The sequence below is a fragment of the Hetaerina americana genome, unplaced genomic scaffold, assembly GCF_022747635.1.
Source record: "Hetaerina americana unplaced genomic scaffold, ioHetAmer1.1.p SCAF_17, whole genome shotgun sequence".
NCBI lineage: Eukaryota > Metazoa > Arthropoda > Insecta > Odonata > Calopterygidae > Hetaerina > Hetaerina americana.
In genome coordinates, this window is record NW_027286730.1 from 11,154,537 (window position 1) to 11,171,932 (window position 17,396).

At 44.4% G+C, this 17,396-nt stretch overlaps 1 protein-coding gene across 1 annotated transcript in view; it reads left to right on the forward strand.

Moving 5' to 3' along the window:
* Window positions 1-5,495: 5,495 nt before the first annotated feature.
* LOC139687168 (glypican-5-like) overlaps window positions 5,496-17,396 on the forward strand; it is a gene marked incomplete at its 3' end in the record, with an annotated part of 712,102 nt that continues 700,201 nt past the window's right edge. Inside the window, exon 1 of the mRNA XM_071584300.1 lies at window positions 5,496-7,146. Within this exon, the coding sequence (XP_071440401.1) occupies window positions 6,939-7,146 (208 nt within the window). The remainder of the gene's footprint in view (window positions 7,147-17,396) is intronic.

The following is a 17,396-nucleotide window of genomic DNA, read 5'->3' on the forward strand; positions in this document are numbered from 1 at the left end:
TCTGAACCATCTTAAGAGTCGGAAACTGGTTTTAAATTTATTTTCTATGTGATTAAAATAATCTCTCCAGCCTCTGTAAACTAATTGACTCTTCAAATAAATGCATCAGATTAGCTGTCGTTGAATAAAGAGGTTTTATTAAATAAATAAAAATTCTCTGCGTTCACTCTTTAATGGAATTTTAATTACGAGGGTGGTCCCAGAAGTACCTGGCCTGACCTAGAGATGGCGGTAGTTGTTTGAAAAATATCACTGTATTAGAAAGTATGCAATATATTAAGCATATGTTTCAACTTTGAAGACGCTATGCTGTTTAGTATTTGTTTGGCTGCCAACGCTTTCGGTGAGTTTGTGAAAATGGGAGAAAATTGGTCATCGTTATGCGATACAATACTTTTATTTGAAAGGCCTCAGCCTAACCAATATAAAAGCTGAACTGGATTCTACTCTGGGTGAGTCTGCGTCTTCGTTTACAAGAGTAAAATATTGGGTATCAGAGTTTAAACGAAGCCGCACGAGCTGTCAAGACGAGCATCGCATTGGTCGACCAAATGAGGTGACGGCTCCAGAAACGGTGAAGAAAATCCACAAAGTGATACTGAATGATCGTCAGCTGAAAGTGTGCGAGCTAGCAGACATTTTAGGCATTTCAAAAAGTGCGGTACATCGCATATTAACTGAAAATTTGGGCATGATAAAGCCTTGTGAAAGATGGGCTCACACTCGTGCAAAACCAGTGTTGTGAAGATGTTTCAATTGAGTGTTTAGCAAAGTTTCACAGCAACAAAGCTTGCAACGTCTGAGCGCATTAATCAAGCAAAAGTGGCTGCATTTGGGAAAGAAGAAAGTGTTGTTTCAACAAGGCAATGCACTAGCTCACAAATCCGTTATTTTAATGGCCAGAATTCATGAATGAAAGTTTGAATTGCTACCTACTACACCCTATTCGCCAGATTTAGCCCCCTCAGACTATTTTCTGTTCGCAAACTTTAAAAAATGGTTTGATGGACAAATATTTTCCTACCGTGATGTCGGCAGTTAATGGCTATTTTAAGGAGCAAGATAGTTCGTATTATAAAAAGGATATCGAACTTATTGAACATCGCTGGCAAAAGTGTATAGAGCTGAAAGGAGATTATGTTGAAAAAAAATAATTTTTTTTTTCAAAATTTTTGTGTTTTCTTTGTTGGGTCGGTTACTTCTGGGATTACCCTCATATTAATCGGGTCTTGTGGTATTTTAAGCACATACAGCTAATGGGGAATTAAATGCTTCGATGGTAATGTGGCGGTCATATTTTCGAATTTCTCATAGAAATTCTTAACGGTTTTATCATAATGACGGTCTCCTGCAAAAAAATTATTTTGTTGAATTAGCTGTGAGTTTTCTTCGTCGTTTTCTTCCTGCATTTAAGATAGCTCCCATTTCAAGCTACAATTATTTTTACAACCATGCTGCATTATTTTTACATTCATAATTTATATTTCGATCGTTCACTCGGGACGCACTTGGATGTGGGTTATAAATGAAATTTTGTGTCATCTAATCTGCCCAAATATCATAAAAGTTGCAAAATATGATAACGCCTTCCTCACAGACACTAAATTTTTGATAATTTCGTCCAAAACACCGATTATGATTTAGATGGCATGGTGTATTTAGATGTGTATTAATGTTTTTGTGTGTTCACTAATAGGCATGAATGAATTAATACTTGCGCATGCAATACCGGTCATGCGACACAACCCACTCAGCACAGTGCGGAGTGCTTGCGGAGTGTTATTTAGTTCGTTACCTTTTCGAACCCTCCCCGGACTACAACCTTGACGTGGTGGAAGGGCTTGTGCGTTCCGATGACCCCTAGAGCTGTGCTGGCGGGAGTAATAATTATTGCTCCTGGTAGGGTCACCCATGCCAGATAGGTCGAAGGTTAGGAGCCAGACGAAAGGTAGTCCACGCAGCGTCTGTTCCTCAGTGAGGCGGCTGCAATGGCGTCTGACCCCAGTGGGGCGGCCAGTAAGTGATGGTGTCACGTTAAAAACACTATTGAGAAAGGCAACGGGAAACAACCTCAATTATCATTCCCTAGAAAAATATGATGGACAATAGAGATATTTTGAGTCCTGGCAACCACGGGGCTCGGCCCAATCGGCCGTGTGTCGTGCCCGGCAGCGGGGGAGGCAAGGCTTCCGCGGTCGTCATCCCACGAAACCCTTGCAAGGGAAAACCAGCAGCAGCAGGACAGAAGACGCAGGAGAAGAAGACAAAATTAGTTAGAATAGGAACGTGGAATGTTAGGACAATGATGAGGACAGGGAAATTGGAGAATGTTAAGCGAGAGATGGAAAGGGGAAATATAGATATTTTAGGTCTATGCGAGGTGAGATGGAAAGATAGCGGGGATTACTGGAGTGATAAGTATAGAATAATATACAGCGGCGGGGACGAGAGCCAACGAGGGGTTGCCATAGTATTAAATGAAGAGGTAGGAAGAAGCGTAGTCAACATAGAGCAGGTAACGGATAGAATACTACTAGTGGAGATAAAAGCAGAACCGGCGAACTTAGTTATTATTCAGGTATACATGCCACCGAGCAACCATAAGGAAGAAGAGGTCGATAAGATATACGATCAGTTAGAGGACATGATCGCGTGTGTTCCAGCAGGGAAACATTTGATAGTGATGGGGGATTGGAATGCGACGGTAGGCGAAGGAAGAGATGGTGATGAGGTGGGCGACTACGGTTTAGGCACGAGGAATGACCGCGGAGAGAAAGCAGTTGAGTTCTGCAGGAGACAGGGGTTAGTCATCACCAACACTTGGTTTAGACACCACAAAAGACGCAGGTATACATGGAAAATGCCAGGTGACTCAGGAAGATATCAGCTAGATTATATCCTGGTTAGACACAGGTTTAGGAATAGTGTGATAAATTCCCACAGCTTTCCGGGAGCGGATGCGGACTCAGACCACAATTTAGTTGTTATGAAATGTAGCGTACGTTTCAAAAAGATAAGGCAGGGGCGGCGAGTTAGAAAATGGAATGTAGAAGCATTAAATGGGTTGAAAAGGAAGGAATACAAACAGGCGGTAGAGAAAATCATGGAGGATGGTAAAGGGCTTATTACTATCGAAGAAAAATGGGAAATGATCAAAAAAGGGTTGTCTAAAGCCGCAAAAGACACTATTGGAACCGTTAACGCTAAAAGGACTAGGAAACCATGGATCACGGATGAGATGATTACAAAGATGGATGAGCGGCGAAAATGGAAGAATATAAATACAGAATTAGGCAAAATGAAGTACAAAGAATTGAACAATAAATTGAGGCGGGCAACAAATAAGGCAAAAGACGCATGGTGGAAGACGCAGTGCGAGGATATGGAAAGTCTCCAGAGGAAGGGCGAAATCGGTGCGCTGTACAGCAAAGTTAAATCGTTATCGGGAAGTAAGAAAGGAAGAGCTATGCTAATAGTTAGAGATAAGGCGGGTAAGGTAATAGTTGACGCAGGAAAGATCCAAGAGAGATGGAAGGAGTATATAGAAGAACTGTATAGTAAAGAACTCAGACCAACACAGTTAGACATTGAAAAAGAAAATGACGTAGAGGAAGACAGCTTAGGTCCAGGCATACTAGACAATGAGATAGAAAGGGCATTAAGGGAGATGAAACTAAATAAGGCCGTGGGGGTAGATAACATTCCCGTGGAACTTTTAAAATGCTTAGGAAAATGTGGGAGGAAGAGGCTATATGGGCTGATCCGTAGCATTTATGAGGAGGGAATCTGGCCGTAAGACTTTGTGAGAGCAGTTTTAGTTCCGATTCCGAAAAAGGTAAAGGCCACGTCATGTGAGGAATATAGGACAATTAGTTTGATATCCCACGCAGCTAAAGTTGTTCTCAGGATCATAAACAATCGGATAGAGAGTAGGGCAAATGATTACTTAGGGGATGATCAGTTTGGGTTTAGGAAGGGGAGAGGTACGCGTGATGCCATTGCAGTAATGAGATTATTAATCGAGAGGAATATAGAACACAACCAGGAGGTATTTGCCTGTTTCGTAGATTTCGAAAAAGCGTTTGATAGAGTGAATTGGGAAAAACTAATGAGTATATTGCAGAAAATAGGAATAGATTGGAGGGAAAGGAGGCTAATCCGCAACCTGTACATGTCTCAGACTGCTCAGGTGCGGGTGGGAAACGGGGAGTCAGGATGGGCAGTGTTAGGAAGGGGTGTAAGGCAGGGTTGCCCATTATCACCGTTGCTGTTCAACCTGTATGCAGAGGAAATAATCAAAGAGGCATGGGAAGAACTCGAGGTAGGAATGAAAGTGGGCGGGGGATTCGTAAAATCAGTTAGGTTTGCTGATGACCAAGCTTTAGTTTTTCAGTCAGCCAAGGGGCTGCAAGCATTGCTTAGTGAATTGGAAATTCAGTGCGACAGGTATGGGATGAGAATCAACATTAATAAAACAAAGGTTATGCGATTTTCTAGAAAGAAAAAGGCTAATCTTAACATTAAAGTAAGAGGGCAAAAACTAGAGCAGGTAGAACAGTTTACGTATCTCGGTAGTGTTTTGGACCAACACGGTCAAAGTAGTAGGGACGTAAGGAGAAGAATTGCGCTAGGCAAAGAGGCTTTCACGAGGAGGGAGTTGATGACGGGGACGTTGAGTAAGGATGTTAAGAAAAGACTCGTAAAAACTTTGATATGGAGCGTAGCTATGTACGGCGCGGAAACGTGGTCATTGAAGCAGGAGGATAGACGTAGACTGGAGGCTTTTGAAATGTGGGTGTGGAGAAGAATGGAGAAGGTGAAATGGACAGAGAAGAAAACAAATGAGGAAGTACTTGGTATGGTGGGCGAAGAGAGGGGTTTGTTGGGAGCAATCCTATGGAGGCAGGAAAAGTGGATGAAGGGGGTGTTGACCGGCAGTGGGATGTTGAAGACTGTGATAGAGGGTAGAATGTTGGGCAAAAGAGGAAAGGGAAGGAACAGGATAGGGATGTTGGACGGGATGAAGGGAGGAAGAAAGTACTCAGAGATGAAGAGGGACCTGGTGTAGAGTAGAATTTAGGGTTGTGTTTTGTTAGTAGTCACAAAATATTTGTTTGGTAGTTGTGTCCATCGAAAAACCTACCTTAACCGGTAGATTACCTTAAAAAAAAAAAACCTTTTCGAAAAACGCGCTGCCCACCTTGAGCCCCTTCTAAAGTTTCCGGAATGCCTCGTCGCTGTCTCTGCTTTCCACGATCGTTGGCCTGGTCGCCGCTAGAGAGCAGGCTCATCGCGTTCCGCGTCTGACTGAGAGGGTGGGGAGGGCATCGAATTTCCTTCGCTACGTCACGGCTAAATAAAGGAGGGGAGGGGTGAGTTAAACGCATGAGGGGCGGTTGGAGGGAGGGAAGAGGCGGCGAAAGGAGGGGGATCATGTGGTCCGGGAGAGGAGCGAGAGAGTTTTGTGGGCTGCGTTGGGGTCAGTGTCGCTTGCTACGCCGTCGGAGGAGGGTCAGTGCGTTTAGTCGCCTACGACGCAGCCTCGGTTAGGGCAAGCCGCGCCGGCCGAGTCGAGTGTGTGCGCTCCTGTGGTTTTGTGCTTGTTTATTATCCTGTCAGCCCGCCTGACGAGCGTGGACGTGTTCGCGGTACTCCCCTCTTGCCCCTCCAATCATCCCTCCGGCGCGTCTTTTGAAAAGACCGGTGACTTGAGAGAAGACAGTGGGGACTTGTGGCGTGTAAACGTGTCGCGTGTCAACCCCCTCCCGACCATCTCGGCGGCGCCAAAAGAGCATATTCGCATCGACGAGTGAATTGACGTAAAACGGGAAGGAAACGACAGTAATCGTTTCGCCCACTTTGGAAAATTATATAGAAAAATTAGTCCCCTATCCCAACGGCGCGAAAAAATCGACTTGCCCCTTCGATACGAGATTGAAGAATAGACGGGGAGGAATTTCGAGTGCCGAAATCACCTAGTTTGCAATCCTCGCCGCGTCACCGCAAAGTTGAGCGCGCGTTGCCCGCGCCCGATCGGCAATTATTTTTTCTTCTCTCACGAAAGGGGAGGAGGGCTTCCAGCACCGCTTCTCGACGCGTCGCAGACGGGGAGGCCGGCGTGTCTCACCGTCCACCTCGCTCGCCAACCCCTCACCTCCCCCCCCCATTCCCCCGCCCCTCCCATCACCTTGGAATTCCTCACCTGGAGGAGGGAATTTGCTGGAGTCCCGCGCGGCAATAAATCCGTGCCGTCGCCACAACAGGTCTGCCGGAGTCTTGAGACCGCCTTCGCCGAACCTAGCACACGGGCTGGCTCTCCGTACACACGCCTCCCGGCTCTTTTATTAACTTATTTCCAGTCCTTCACTCTCGGAAAACCGCAAAACTCGTCGGTGTGCTTTCATCCTGAGGGGGAAAAATCATTCGGTTTAACCTTCTCGTCGTCCTCTGCCCGGCCTAACAGCAGGTAATTGTGAAGTGCAGCGTCTTTGAGAGGTTGGTTGCCTCACTGGGCGTCTGAAGCCGTGGGAACGAGGAGTTCTTCTATCTGCATAACCTTTGGGATGAGCGGCTAGCATTCTTGATCAGCGACATCTATCCTAACAGTGCCATCGTGAAAAATAGGCCGAGTGCAAAATATTTGACGCGAGGATGCCAGTGCAGTGAGATTAAGTTGATCCGTCTATTGTTTTCGAAAATCACCTGCCACCTGGATATATACATATATACATCTAAATATACGTATAAAATCTTCCTCCCCCATCCTCCTTGTGTCGTTGGGTGAATCAGTCTTAGTTCCGCAGGTGAGAGCACTTTGCTATCCTTTTCACCTTTTTCCCTTCGTCTATCTTGTGTCGGTGTAGTTTTTAGTTTCGCTCAGTCTATCCTGCTAGTGGGGATCCGAACGAGAGTCAAGGAATCCTTCCTTTTCGGTAGCCATGGAGACGAAAACAAAGAGAATGATGCTGCTCTTGGTGATAGCCGGATTCGCCGTGATGCCGGGCGACGCGTCCCCGCCTTCGGGAAGGGCCGCCTCCGCCGCTGACCTCGCGCCGCCGCCCGCCTCCGCGCTGACCTGCGCTGGGGTCAGGCCCATCTTCCTCATGAAGAACATCTCCGACCATATCCCGGAGGAACCTGTCAGTGGTGAGTCGTCTTTATTTATTCTCCGCATCCGACGACGGATTATTCGTACAACGGCATTGTGCTATGCTTTCAGCCAGTATCAGTTGCTAACTTGATAATTTCGTGCCTCGCTTCGCTCTCACTCATGAGTTAACTGTATCGGTTGTTCTAACTTGCTTCGAGTTGCCATTTGTCTTGTTACAGTCCACGATGTCTTTATGAAGTTGGTAGACTGTGACTGGGGACAATGCGCCATCATGACTGAATTTTGGAGAAGGAACGTTAAGTTTATTAAGCTGGGATACAACTCTCTGCTTACCATTTTAAAACCGTATGGTAGGTAACTCTTGATACTTACTGAAAATACTAATACTTAATTGAGAAGGATCAAAATCTCAGAGTTGTTGTTGTGAGATAATTCTAAAGAATTGCCTTCATAGTCCACGATAAACGGTGTGTGTAACTTTGAAATGTCAGTTTGGGAACTGATTTTTTCTTCATACATATAGGAAAATGTTACTTAGTTTCTGCGTTTATATGGCCGTTACGCAGCTTTTCATTATATTTCAAGATTATATTATTTGCATTCTACCCTTATTAAGCGTGAAACCAGTAGTTATCTCTGAAAAAATCATGTTCTTCCATTTTTTGTGGTAACTGGGGTAGCTAGAGAAGCTGTTGCTCTAGTATTATTACTCTTGGTTCCGGTGGGAATTCCCTGTCGAATAATGATTGAGCTCTTCACGGGTTTATATTCACGTAAGTTGAAGAGAGCATGCAGGACACTTCGATTTGATAGACAGTCAAGGAATGAGCAAATCCAGTTATCTCGTAGGGATCGACGCATGTATTTAAGGAAACACCTTTCAGGGCCCTCGTAGGCTCCTGTTCCTGGAACTTGAGAAATTTCAACAGAAGTAAGGCAGTCGTTCCAACAAAAGGGACTGATTCTTAGAAATTTCTACGTAAAACGGACGCTTGGATGTCACCCAGCCTTCCCTCAGCCGTCACCGGCAAGTCAGCAAATTCTAACGAAATAATTTATAGCCGGCGTTCTCTGCAGTACGTGGAATCTCAGCGTCGAGCCTACGGAGATGGAATTTGAATACGGCGTTCTCCCCTCTATTTATAAAAATTATCACTCGATCGTGCGAATCGCTGCCAAATTATATTTTTGATATTCAAGGAATAATATTTAAAAGGATGTCATTATCTCTTTGTTAGACTCAAGAATGTTATTTTCGATTTCCCGCTTCCGAACGCTGCAATAGGAATGAGCCTTTGACGAATTTAGAGCGGAATTGGCTTTCACTTGGGTTCGATACATTAGAGATATGCTTTGTAATGCTCGCCGTAATAACCATCGTCCAAAAAAATTTCGGTAAATTGTGTTTTTAAGGCAATAGTAAACTTCACTAAGTATCTATTTTTCGATTCTGTATTATTTCGTACCTTAATATAAATATATGTCACATTTTTAAGGCATTTTAAATGATTTTTAACGCCAATACCTGAAGCGAAAAGATTCAAACCATGACTTCGGAGAAAATGGCGTCTCGACTTAATTTTTATTCAGTCTGTTCTTCGGGTTTAAGGTTTAACGCCATTACATGGCTGTTTTATTTGAATTGAGTGGGGTAGGGCTCGGACGTTGGATCATAGAAGAATACAAATTTCAGTGCGTGAGGAGAGGTTCGCAGCGCGTGTTGAGGATATGCTTCAGAGTTAAGAACTGAAGGAGAATCTTCTCCTCGCGTCAGCTTGTCGTAGCGAGTATACCCCAGGGACGTACTTGAATCTCAAACTTATGCAACAACTTATCCTTTTCATCCCACTCGCCCCAATCGGGCGTCCTTGACGAGCAGAGTTTTGGGCCCCATGTTTTTATTGCGATATGATATTTCGTCCAGCAGTCTTCTCTCTCGGCACCCATGACACTTTCTGACGAGCTTATAGTGAGCTGAGAGAAGTCTAGTGAGGGTGTAAAAAGCGTTCTTTGATCCGGGAGTCACCCTGGTCCGTTACTCTAGGACTCGAGGCAGGGACTGAAGTATGTGGCGGAGTGCTCTTTACAGAACTTGGAGAAGGACGTTCTTCGGATCATCGGCATTACAGTGACTTCATAATTACAGATGAAATAGTATTTACAGGTAGTTTATGAGTAGATGAAATAAAGGATTTTATGATAAATGTAATGGATGCTGCAAGAAAAATTTAAATTTCTCCATTTTAGGTCAAAGTAGGTACGTTGTATTTTTCGTCTGCTAAAGGGTCACCAACCGATTTTATATCTGATCGATTTATCCCGCATCTTACAGGATCACAATTGCTCCAGATCATATTTTTAAATCTCAAAAAAAAACTTTCATTTATCATTTGTGTTTCTAGGCAAATTCTTAATTGGTTGTGGTTTTTAATGTTCCAAATTCAAAGTTAATGCAAAATTCATTAAAATAATGGTTCTGCAGCTCGAATAAACCATCACTTAGAAGCATGTTTTCGCTTTATTTGCTGTATTTTTGGTTGTATCCTTTTCCGTGTATTTTCTCATGGGAACATTTTTGTCCCCGAGTTTCATCTACACCAACGTGAGAAATTGATCCAGTTACGTATGGAGTGAATGCAGCGAGGACCATTATTTATGACGTACTCTTTTCGGTGATAAGTTTTTACAGTGGGTGTACATATGGGTTAGCACATCGATATAATTATCGGAATTGCGCAAGAATTGCCATTGATGACGAAAAAAGACTCATTATCTATGTTCCAAACCTTTGATAACGAGAAAAATCATTTTATGCCATGTACTTGATTTAAATTAATGAATTCTTTCATAATGAAAAATCGAAGTTCTTCTATGTACTTCGAATTCTCATAATTAGTAACTCTCGTTAATTTTAACCTTACTTATATTAGGTCACTTATTATAACCTTAAAAAAACCAATGTAGCATGTATATTTAAAAAAAATGAGTACGTATACAGGTTCGCGCGTGGTAATTTCTTTCTAGATTACAAAATATTCGCACATTTCCATATAATAGTCGAAGCAATTTTGTAATGGCTTGATAGGGTTAATCCTTTAGTGAAATATCAGAACGTATACTCTTATAAGAATGAGATGCTCTCTGTAGTTAACTACTAACAATTATGACAGTATCGACGGTTGACCAATCGAGCATTGTCTGCATATACATCGATCTTTCGATACTATCGACCATCGGTTGCCACCCCTGGCGCAGAGGCCGTGAACGCGGAAGGCTCCCTCCCCATCACGTGACTGACTCCCTCTGCTTTCTCAATGGGAATCCCCTGCTCCGAAGGAAAGCCCCTCCTCACCTGTAACAATCAATTCATCACACCTCGGGGCCCGGCCTTCCCTCGACTTCGATGCACGACTCCGATCGATTTGGGGCGGCTGGCCGATTCATTGAGCGGAGAAAAGTTGAATCCCATACCCGTCGCAGCGGACGAATTCGTAACTCTCCAACTTCTCTCCCCATAGGTTCTCTCGCTCGTTATTTAGTCTCCGAAATGTTTCGAATCTGGCTCGATATTTTTTCCCTCGACTTAAACGTAAACTTGGTTATATTTCGTCCAATTTTATTCGTTCTCCGGGGTTGAAGCGAACACAAAATTCCGCGCGGTTCGCTCCTCAGGTTATTTGTGAAGGTATAAACACCCAATTATCATTTCGTCGGGAGGTTCGCCGGCAAAGGAAATTGAGGGGAAAATAGCGGTTTCGTGGCTCATTGGCCGGGGTAACAGACCGGAAATTGGTTTAAAAACATGGTTTGATGTCGTATTCCCCCTCCCCGGATCCCCCTCCCCGGATCCCCCTCCCCGGATCCCCCCCCCACGCTCCTGGCCGCGTCCAGGCGAGACTAGGGAGTCTCGTGTCTTGGGGCCATGAAGACCTCCTCGGCCCCAGTAGGCAGAAATTGGGCACGGTACGAAATTCGTGATGGCGGTGGGGATTGATCGACCAAGTTGCATCGAGTGGAGTGCGTGCATGAGGAGTCCTGGGGCAATTTGGAACGACGATACGTATGTCGGGCGAGCCGAAAGTCTCAGGCACACCCGAGAACACGTCCGCTCTGATTCTCAACCGTTAATTAAATGCTCCCGGCCGAGTTCGGTGGCGACCTTTGGATGACTGTTTGGTATTTTCTTTCCGGGCGTAACCCCGTGGTCCTCGTCGGTGAAGCCTCATTATCTAAACAGAGCATTTGCAAGAGTGACCATCGAAGGTGTTTCAGGATCCAAGGTGGGCGTATGATTCGCTGAGAGTTTTGGGGTTGGGGGTCGTTTAGAGGTAAAACCTGCCCGTTTTGGCCATCATTTCGGCAGGGAAAGAAAAAAGATGTCGGTGGAGATTACGGGTGAGAGGAGGTAGGTGGGTTGCCAACTAGCGCCTTAATGAAGGCATTGCAATCAACTGCGAAGTCGCTACCTCCATCTCTTCAACGTAGTTTTCCTTTTGTTTTCTTCCTTTCAGGGAGTTGCGCGTTGACCTCATGAGGTGGGGGGGGAAGAGGGATTGGCCGTGCTTCGTGGGATCGCCCGTCCGCCTCCGGGCAAGGAGCGATGTTTTTAAAGGCCCCCGCGTCGCTTATTAGGCTGTGGCGAAATTGCAATCGTCCCACGGGTCACGCGCATGGACCCCGAGATGGGCTCCACCCCTGGGGTGGGGGGAATGTGAGTGTATATCCAGGGGAAGGGTGGGGGTTGGGAGAGAGGAGCACGGGGTAGGAATTCAACGGGATATGGGTTCCCAAGTGCGGGCCGCACGCTGTATGACCGTTGATTGAGACGGTGAGCATCCAAATGTTTCGCTATGGAGAAGGTATTTCTTTCCTTGACTTGGAAAAAGATTTAGAAATTCTGATTGCAGGACGAATAAAGTTAAGAAAAGTCACAGAGGTATTCGCAATGTGACATGGTGGAGATTATGGTTATCTTTGACCCAGTGTGGTGTAAGATTAGTGGTTAAAATATGTTTGGTTTTTCGTTTCTCCGTGAAAATGTGTCATCATATGCGATTTACTTGCTTTCCACATGCTTGCTCAATCTATGACAAACTATTCCGCAACTTTTCAATTATCAATTAGAAGAGTGTATGTATTCCATACACCATCTATTTATTTCTTTGTACGAATTGATATCCTCTACCTTCTATTTAGGCTCTTGGCAGAAAAACCTATTTGACTCCCTCGCTTGATTGACATGTTTTTACGTATTCGAGTAATGTATTAGCCTATAAGGGGTCGTAATAGTAATTCAGGATGGAAATCAGAATATTGCGAGAAGGCGGGCTAAGCTCCTCAACAGGCGGAATTGGCCCATCGCGATGAAGCTGATGAACTGTTTTGGGACCCGGGTCGTATTTCATAAAAATAATTGCTCGATTAAGAAAGTAATTTTTCTTTCACACATCGAAATGTTCATGAAAAACATTCAAGTGCTTAGCTAGAATACTTAGTACAGAATTCGTGCGCCAACTCTATCCTCGTCAACATACAGGCATTGGTATACAAATTCCGATTGGGTGTGTGGGTAAGGCAAATTAATTTAATGTCTCGAATAGTGTAGAGTCATTATGTATCCTCTATAAAACATTCGGGTATTCCATGAGATGAATGGTGGCTTTCCGCAATTCACGAGCCCTCATTGAAGGCTCTCTTCGTTATTTTTTTGGGCGCGTACATCCGCGCCGCGCCAATTACCGCGTCCCCCCGATGGAGGACCCTCCCCCCGGTCGGAGTGGTTGCCATTCCTGCCGGTGGCGCTTTCGCTCGTCGGCAATTTTTTCCGAATTCCTCGCGAGCTCCTCCACCTCCCCAATTGCCCCCCCCCCTCTCCCCGGGAGCTTTTTTCTACGGCCGTCACTTGGAATGGAGAGCACGCATTTTCGGCAAATAGGTGAATTGTTGTTATTGCTGTTCCCGGAAAAAAGACTAGCGAGTAGCTATCGTGTTGACGACCGCGATGCCCATTCAGAGCATGGCAGAGGTGGGGTAGATAGGTTGGAGTAGAGTTTGAGATCGCTTGGGGAATCGTAGGTTGGAAAAATATATTTTTCTCTGCGTGTCGCTGATCGGTGCATTTTTTTATTGGTGCTGGGTAAGTTTAAGTACTTGGAGATGCTTTAATATATTTTTATTTTTGCGGTTTTTCGCGTGCATACCGTTATCTGCGAAGGAAACATTTTTGAGGTTCCTTCATTAAGTTAGTGTATGCTAAAATATTTATTAAACTTTTTGACAATATTTGGACAAAGTTCAAATAATATAAGATATGTTCGTTAAATATTGGCATGAAAATATTCTAAGAGTGACAGGGTTCCTTGAAACACCAAGATGGGGAGTCCCTTCAAACGCGACGAGATCAAGCGAGGCGGACTTTTGCCACAGGTACGGGATATTTTGAGCATACTTGAAACGCCAATATATTAGTAATCCCCCATGTAAGATCGTTATAACATACCATTCGCATAAAATACAGAAATGAGCAATATTTACCGGTCGTTACCACATAGGTTTTATTCATGCCCTCGCACAGTTTGTGATCACAAATGGATTAAGATTAAGGATGTTCGAAGAAAATAATATAAATTAAAATTACTATTACGATTACACTACATTTACCTTTCCATAGAAAGTGGTAACATATACACCACCTGCCGGGCGCCGCCGAGTTGGCTCGTATGCTATAAAGCGGACGTTGATAAAACGATGATTGCTATTTGTGAATTAATGCATTAATGAATCTTGTGATGGATTTCATCTGTAGCCTCACACCGTCATGTAAGGAAACGTCATGAAACGGAACTTTCCTCCACCCACATGAAAGCGTATGAATGTATTTTATTATAGTCTTCGTCGGGGACGTGTGTGACATCGACGCCGTAATGCGATGCCCATATGCCAACTAGTCTCGTATTGCGATATCAAAATGTCATGTGCATCATTTCATTTTAAAAGTCAATGCTTAAATTTAAATATTGCGTGGTTGATATAGTTCTGGTATTATAAACAATACTTGTGAATGTCATTTATCGCTAATTGTTTTCGAATCGAGCAAATTTTAGCTCAGTATCACCTCGAGAGTAAACCGTTTTCATATTTCGTCATTGTCTGTCTCCCATTGTCGACAATACTAATGCATAGTCCGTTGTTTTCTTCTTATATTGGCACCCAATGAAATGAAAAAAGAACAGTCATGTTGGATGTAGTGAAGGAAAGTAGAAAGTCTGCAGAACTGAAGAAAGGTTTATTGTAGTTTGAAGAGTATGGCTGTCTTGTTAGGCGAATGGGCTTAGAATACATGCAGTAGTAGTTTATCTGTGCCCATCCAAAAGCTCCCTTAAACGGTAGGTTACCGCGTAGTAATAGTAATGCCAATGAAGATTTGACGTTCAAGTGTAGTCTACCGTAAATGCATAGTCGTCCATCTATGTTGCAGTGTAGGTACATCGACGCTTTCCCGATACTCAATTCACATCGTAGGGCTGTACTCAAATTCGAACATCGCACGACCCAACTCGGAGGAGCTCCGGGATCACCGTGAATTTTCAGCCGCGGCGCCACACGACTAACGGTACGCCATAAAAACCTTTCTCTTCGTCTTCGCTTCCTCTTCGTGGCTCCCGGCCGCCCAGCCGCGGTAACGTTGCATTCATTTTTCGCCGGATCTGACGACTCTCTGGGATGCTGCGGGGCGGGCGGGTGGCGTGGGTCTGAGAGGGCGGGAGGAGTGGTTGGGATTCGGAAGGGGGGATGAGTTGCGATCCGGGAGTGAGGTGGGGTGGGAGCGAGTGGGAGAGGAGAGAGGGGAGGTCAAGACCCGTGAGCGCTGAGGCTGCCCATCAAGTCACGCCTCGGGGAGGTATAATGCCCCGCGCCTCTCTCCCTCCCTCCCTCCATCCTGCGCCTCATCCTCGTCCCACCTTTTAGTCCAGCTTTTTTTCTGCTCATCTCTCTCTATCTCTCTGGTGGCGGTGGGGATGGATGAATAGTTGGAGCGGGCAGGGGAGAGGGGAAGTGACCGCCCTTCGCCGCTCGCTCTTCCCCCTCCCGTCCGGTTCGAATGTTTCAGACGCGAGAGCCGTCGCGGAGCATATGTTCGGTTCGGGCCGATTCCCCGGGACCCCGTCCGCGTTCGGCTGGTGCAACCTCGGTGATTCCGTCGCATGCGGCTTAAATGAACGACCGCGAGACTCACCGGCCCGCGGAAGCGTCGTCCTCCGCCCGTATTCGGCTTCATTTAAGCCTCCCTCTCCCGTCGGATTTGTTATTTTAATTGCGAAAGATAGACTTCGCGTTGGATCGTTTTGCGGACGTGGCCTTACTCGTTCGACGTCCCTCGCATGCTAGGTCTCCGAATACGCACGCGTGTTGCTGGAAGTCACGAGGTCGACGGAATCGTTTCAATCCTGTTCACGGGAAATCGTGCGTGGTATTGTTCTGAGAATATTTCCAAGTGTCGTCTGGTCGAAGGGTAATTAACCCAGCCGCCACGCTTTGACGGAATATATGGTTCATTAATCCCTTTCTGTTACATTGCGTGGGTTTCTGTGGGATGCGTGTCTCTATTGTACTCAAACGTCGTGGGTTTTTCTTTTTTTGCTAATGAATGTGATGAGTTAGGAAGTTATTGACAATGTTTTGTGTGGTAAGAGCGTATGGAAAATTTCTTGCAAAGTTTCCTACCTGCAGTTTCTTAATGCTGCTGTTGAATTCTGCCATTTTTCCAAGTGTTCATTCCATGTAACACTAATTTGCCCATTATATTTCTATTACTATGGGTTTCTTTATTTATTTAAATGCCCTGCAAGTCAGGCTGAGGTGTGTGGCAGGGGGCGAATCCACACTAGACTAATTTTGACACGAATATGACCCCACGGCGGTCGGACAATGTTATTCGGGTCCCTTATCGTTCGTGGAAGAAATAACATCTTAAATCCATCTCGTCTACACTTAATCTCTCTAAGTTAATTGACATGATCTCTCCTACCTTAGTGGGTTGATCGAGGAACTTCTAGGTGTCAACAGGAGACCGTTTACCAAATCCTTAACATTTTATTAATCACAAATTAGTCTTAAAATGGTCAGCGTGCTTAATTTTTTAAAATTTTGAGCAAATATTTTTTGCAATATATTTGATATATGAGTATGATTCTTTGTTGTTCAGCCTAAACCATTTCCTTACCCGAATTGTAACCCAAGGTTATATTCATCTATGGTGCCCTGAAATCCACCGTTATGGTGTGTGGCAGGGGGTGATTACACACCAGACTGCTTTTGACAAAAATTGGAAAATCGTCATCAACATGGGACGATCCATGAGTCGACCATCCTGTTACTTCGCATTATGCTCATGTATTTGCAGTCTTCATTTAAATATTGAGACATGCCAATGATAAGGTAGTAATAAATCGGAGATTTTTTTAGATATTGTGTTTTCATATCTGTAGCTCATTATAATACAATAGTAAGTTAGGCATTAATTGGAAGAAAGCAGGTATAACCTTCGGGGAGGTCGGGTGGCGTCAGCTCCGTTGCTCGCTCTCCCCACTATATATTAATTTAAAATAAAATTCTCTCAGAGGAAAGTGCCATGAGGAAAAAAGGAAATGTCCTGGAGGAAAAAACCGTACTTGAACGGCAAAATCTATAAATTCAGAGCATAGGGATTAAATCTCTTATTGCGGGCATTAGACGCTGACTAGCATGCACGTCAATTCCCACAGCGGTTGCAAAAATTATTGAAAGTGGCTCCGATGACGTCATTTTTTATGGATTATGTTCAGTACCGTTTGCTGTCAAAGAAATCTTGGCACTCCAAAATTAAACATCCGTTACTCCTTGATTTTTCTTCAGAGATTGTTTTTCGACTCCACGAATATTTATATCTTCCCTTATCGCGATTATTTTTTTAGGGGACAGTTGACGGTGGACGTTCGACAGTTGATGGTGGTGTTAAACCAGTGCCTCGTAGTTCATCGTTAGCGTTACTGCGTTTTTCGTTGCTTCTGATGTTTTTCCATTACATTGTTATATAGTTCATAAAAAATTATACTTAAGCAACTATAATGCATTTCGTCGTCACAGATGTGCAGCCAAAACTGAGTTTACTTCTATGAAAGTCGGGAGCACTCACACTCTTTTGACTGACACTGGCTGACATAATTGTGTGCATCTTTTAAAATTTATTTGAGTGTGATTGATCGTGAAACTTGCTATTAGCTAACTGAGTCTGATCGGTGTTGTA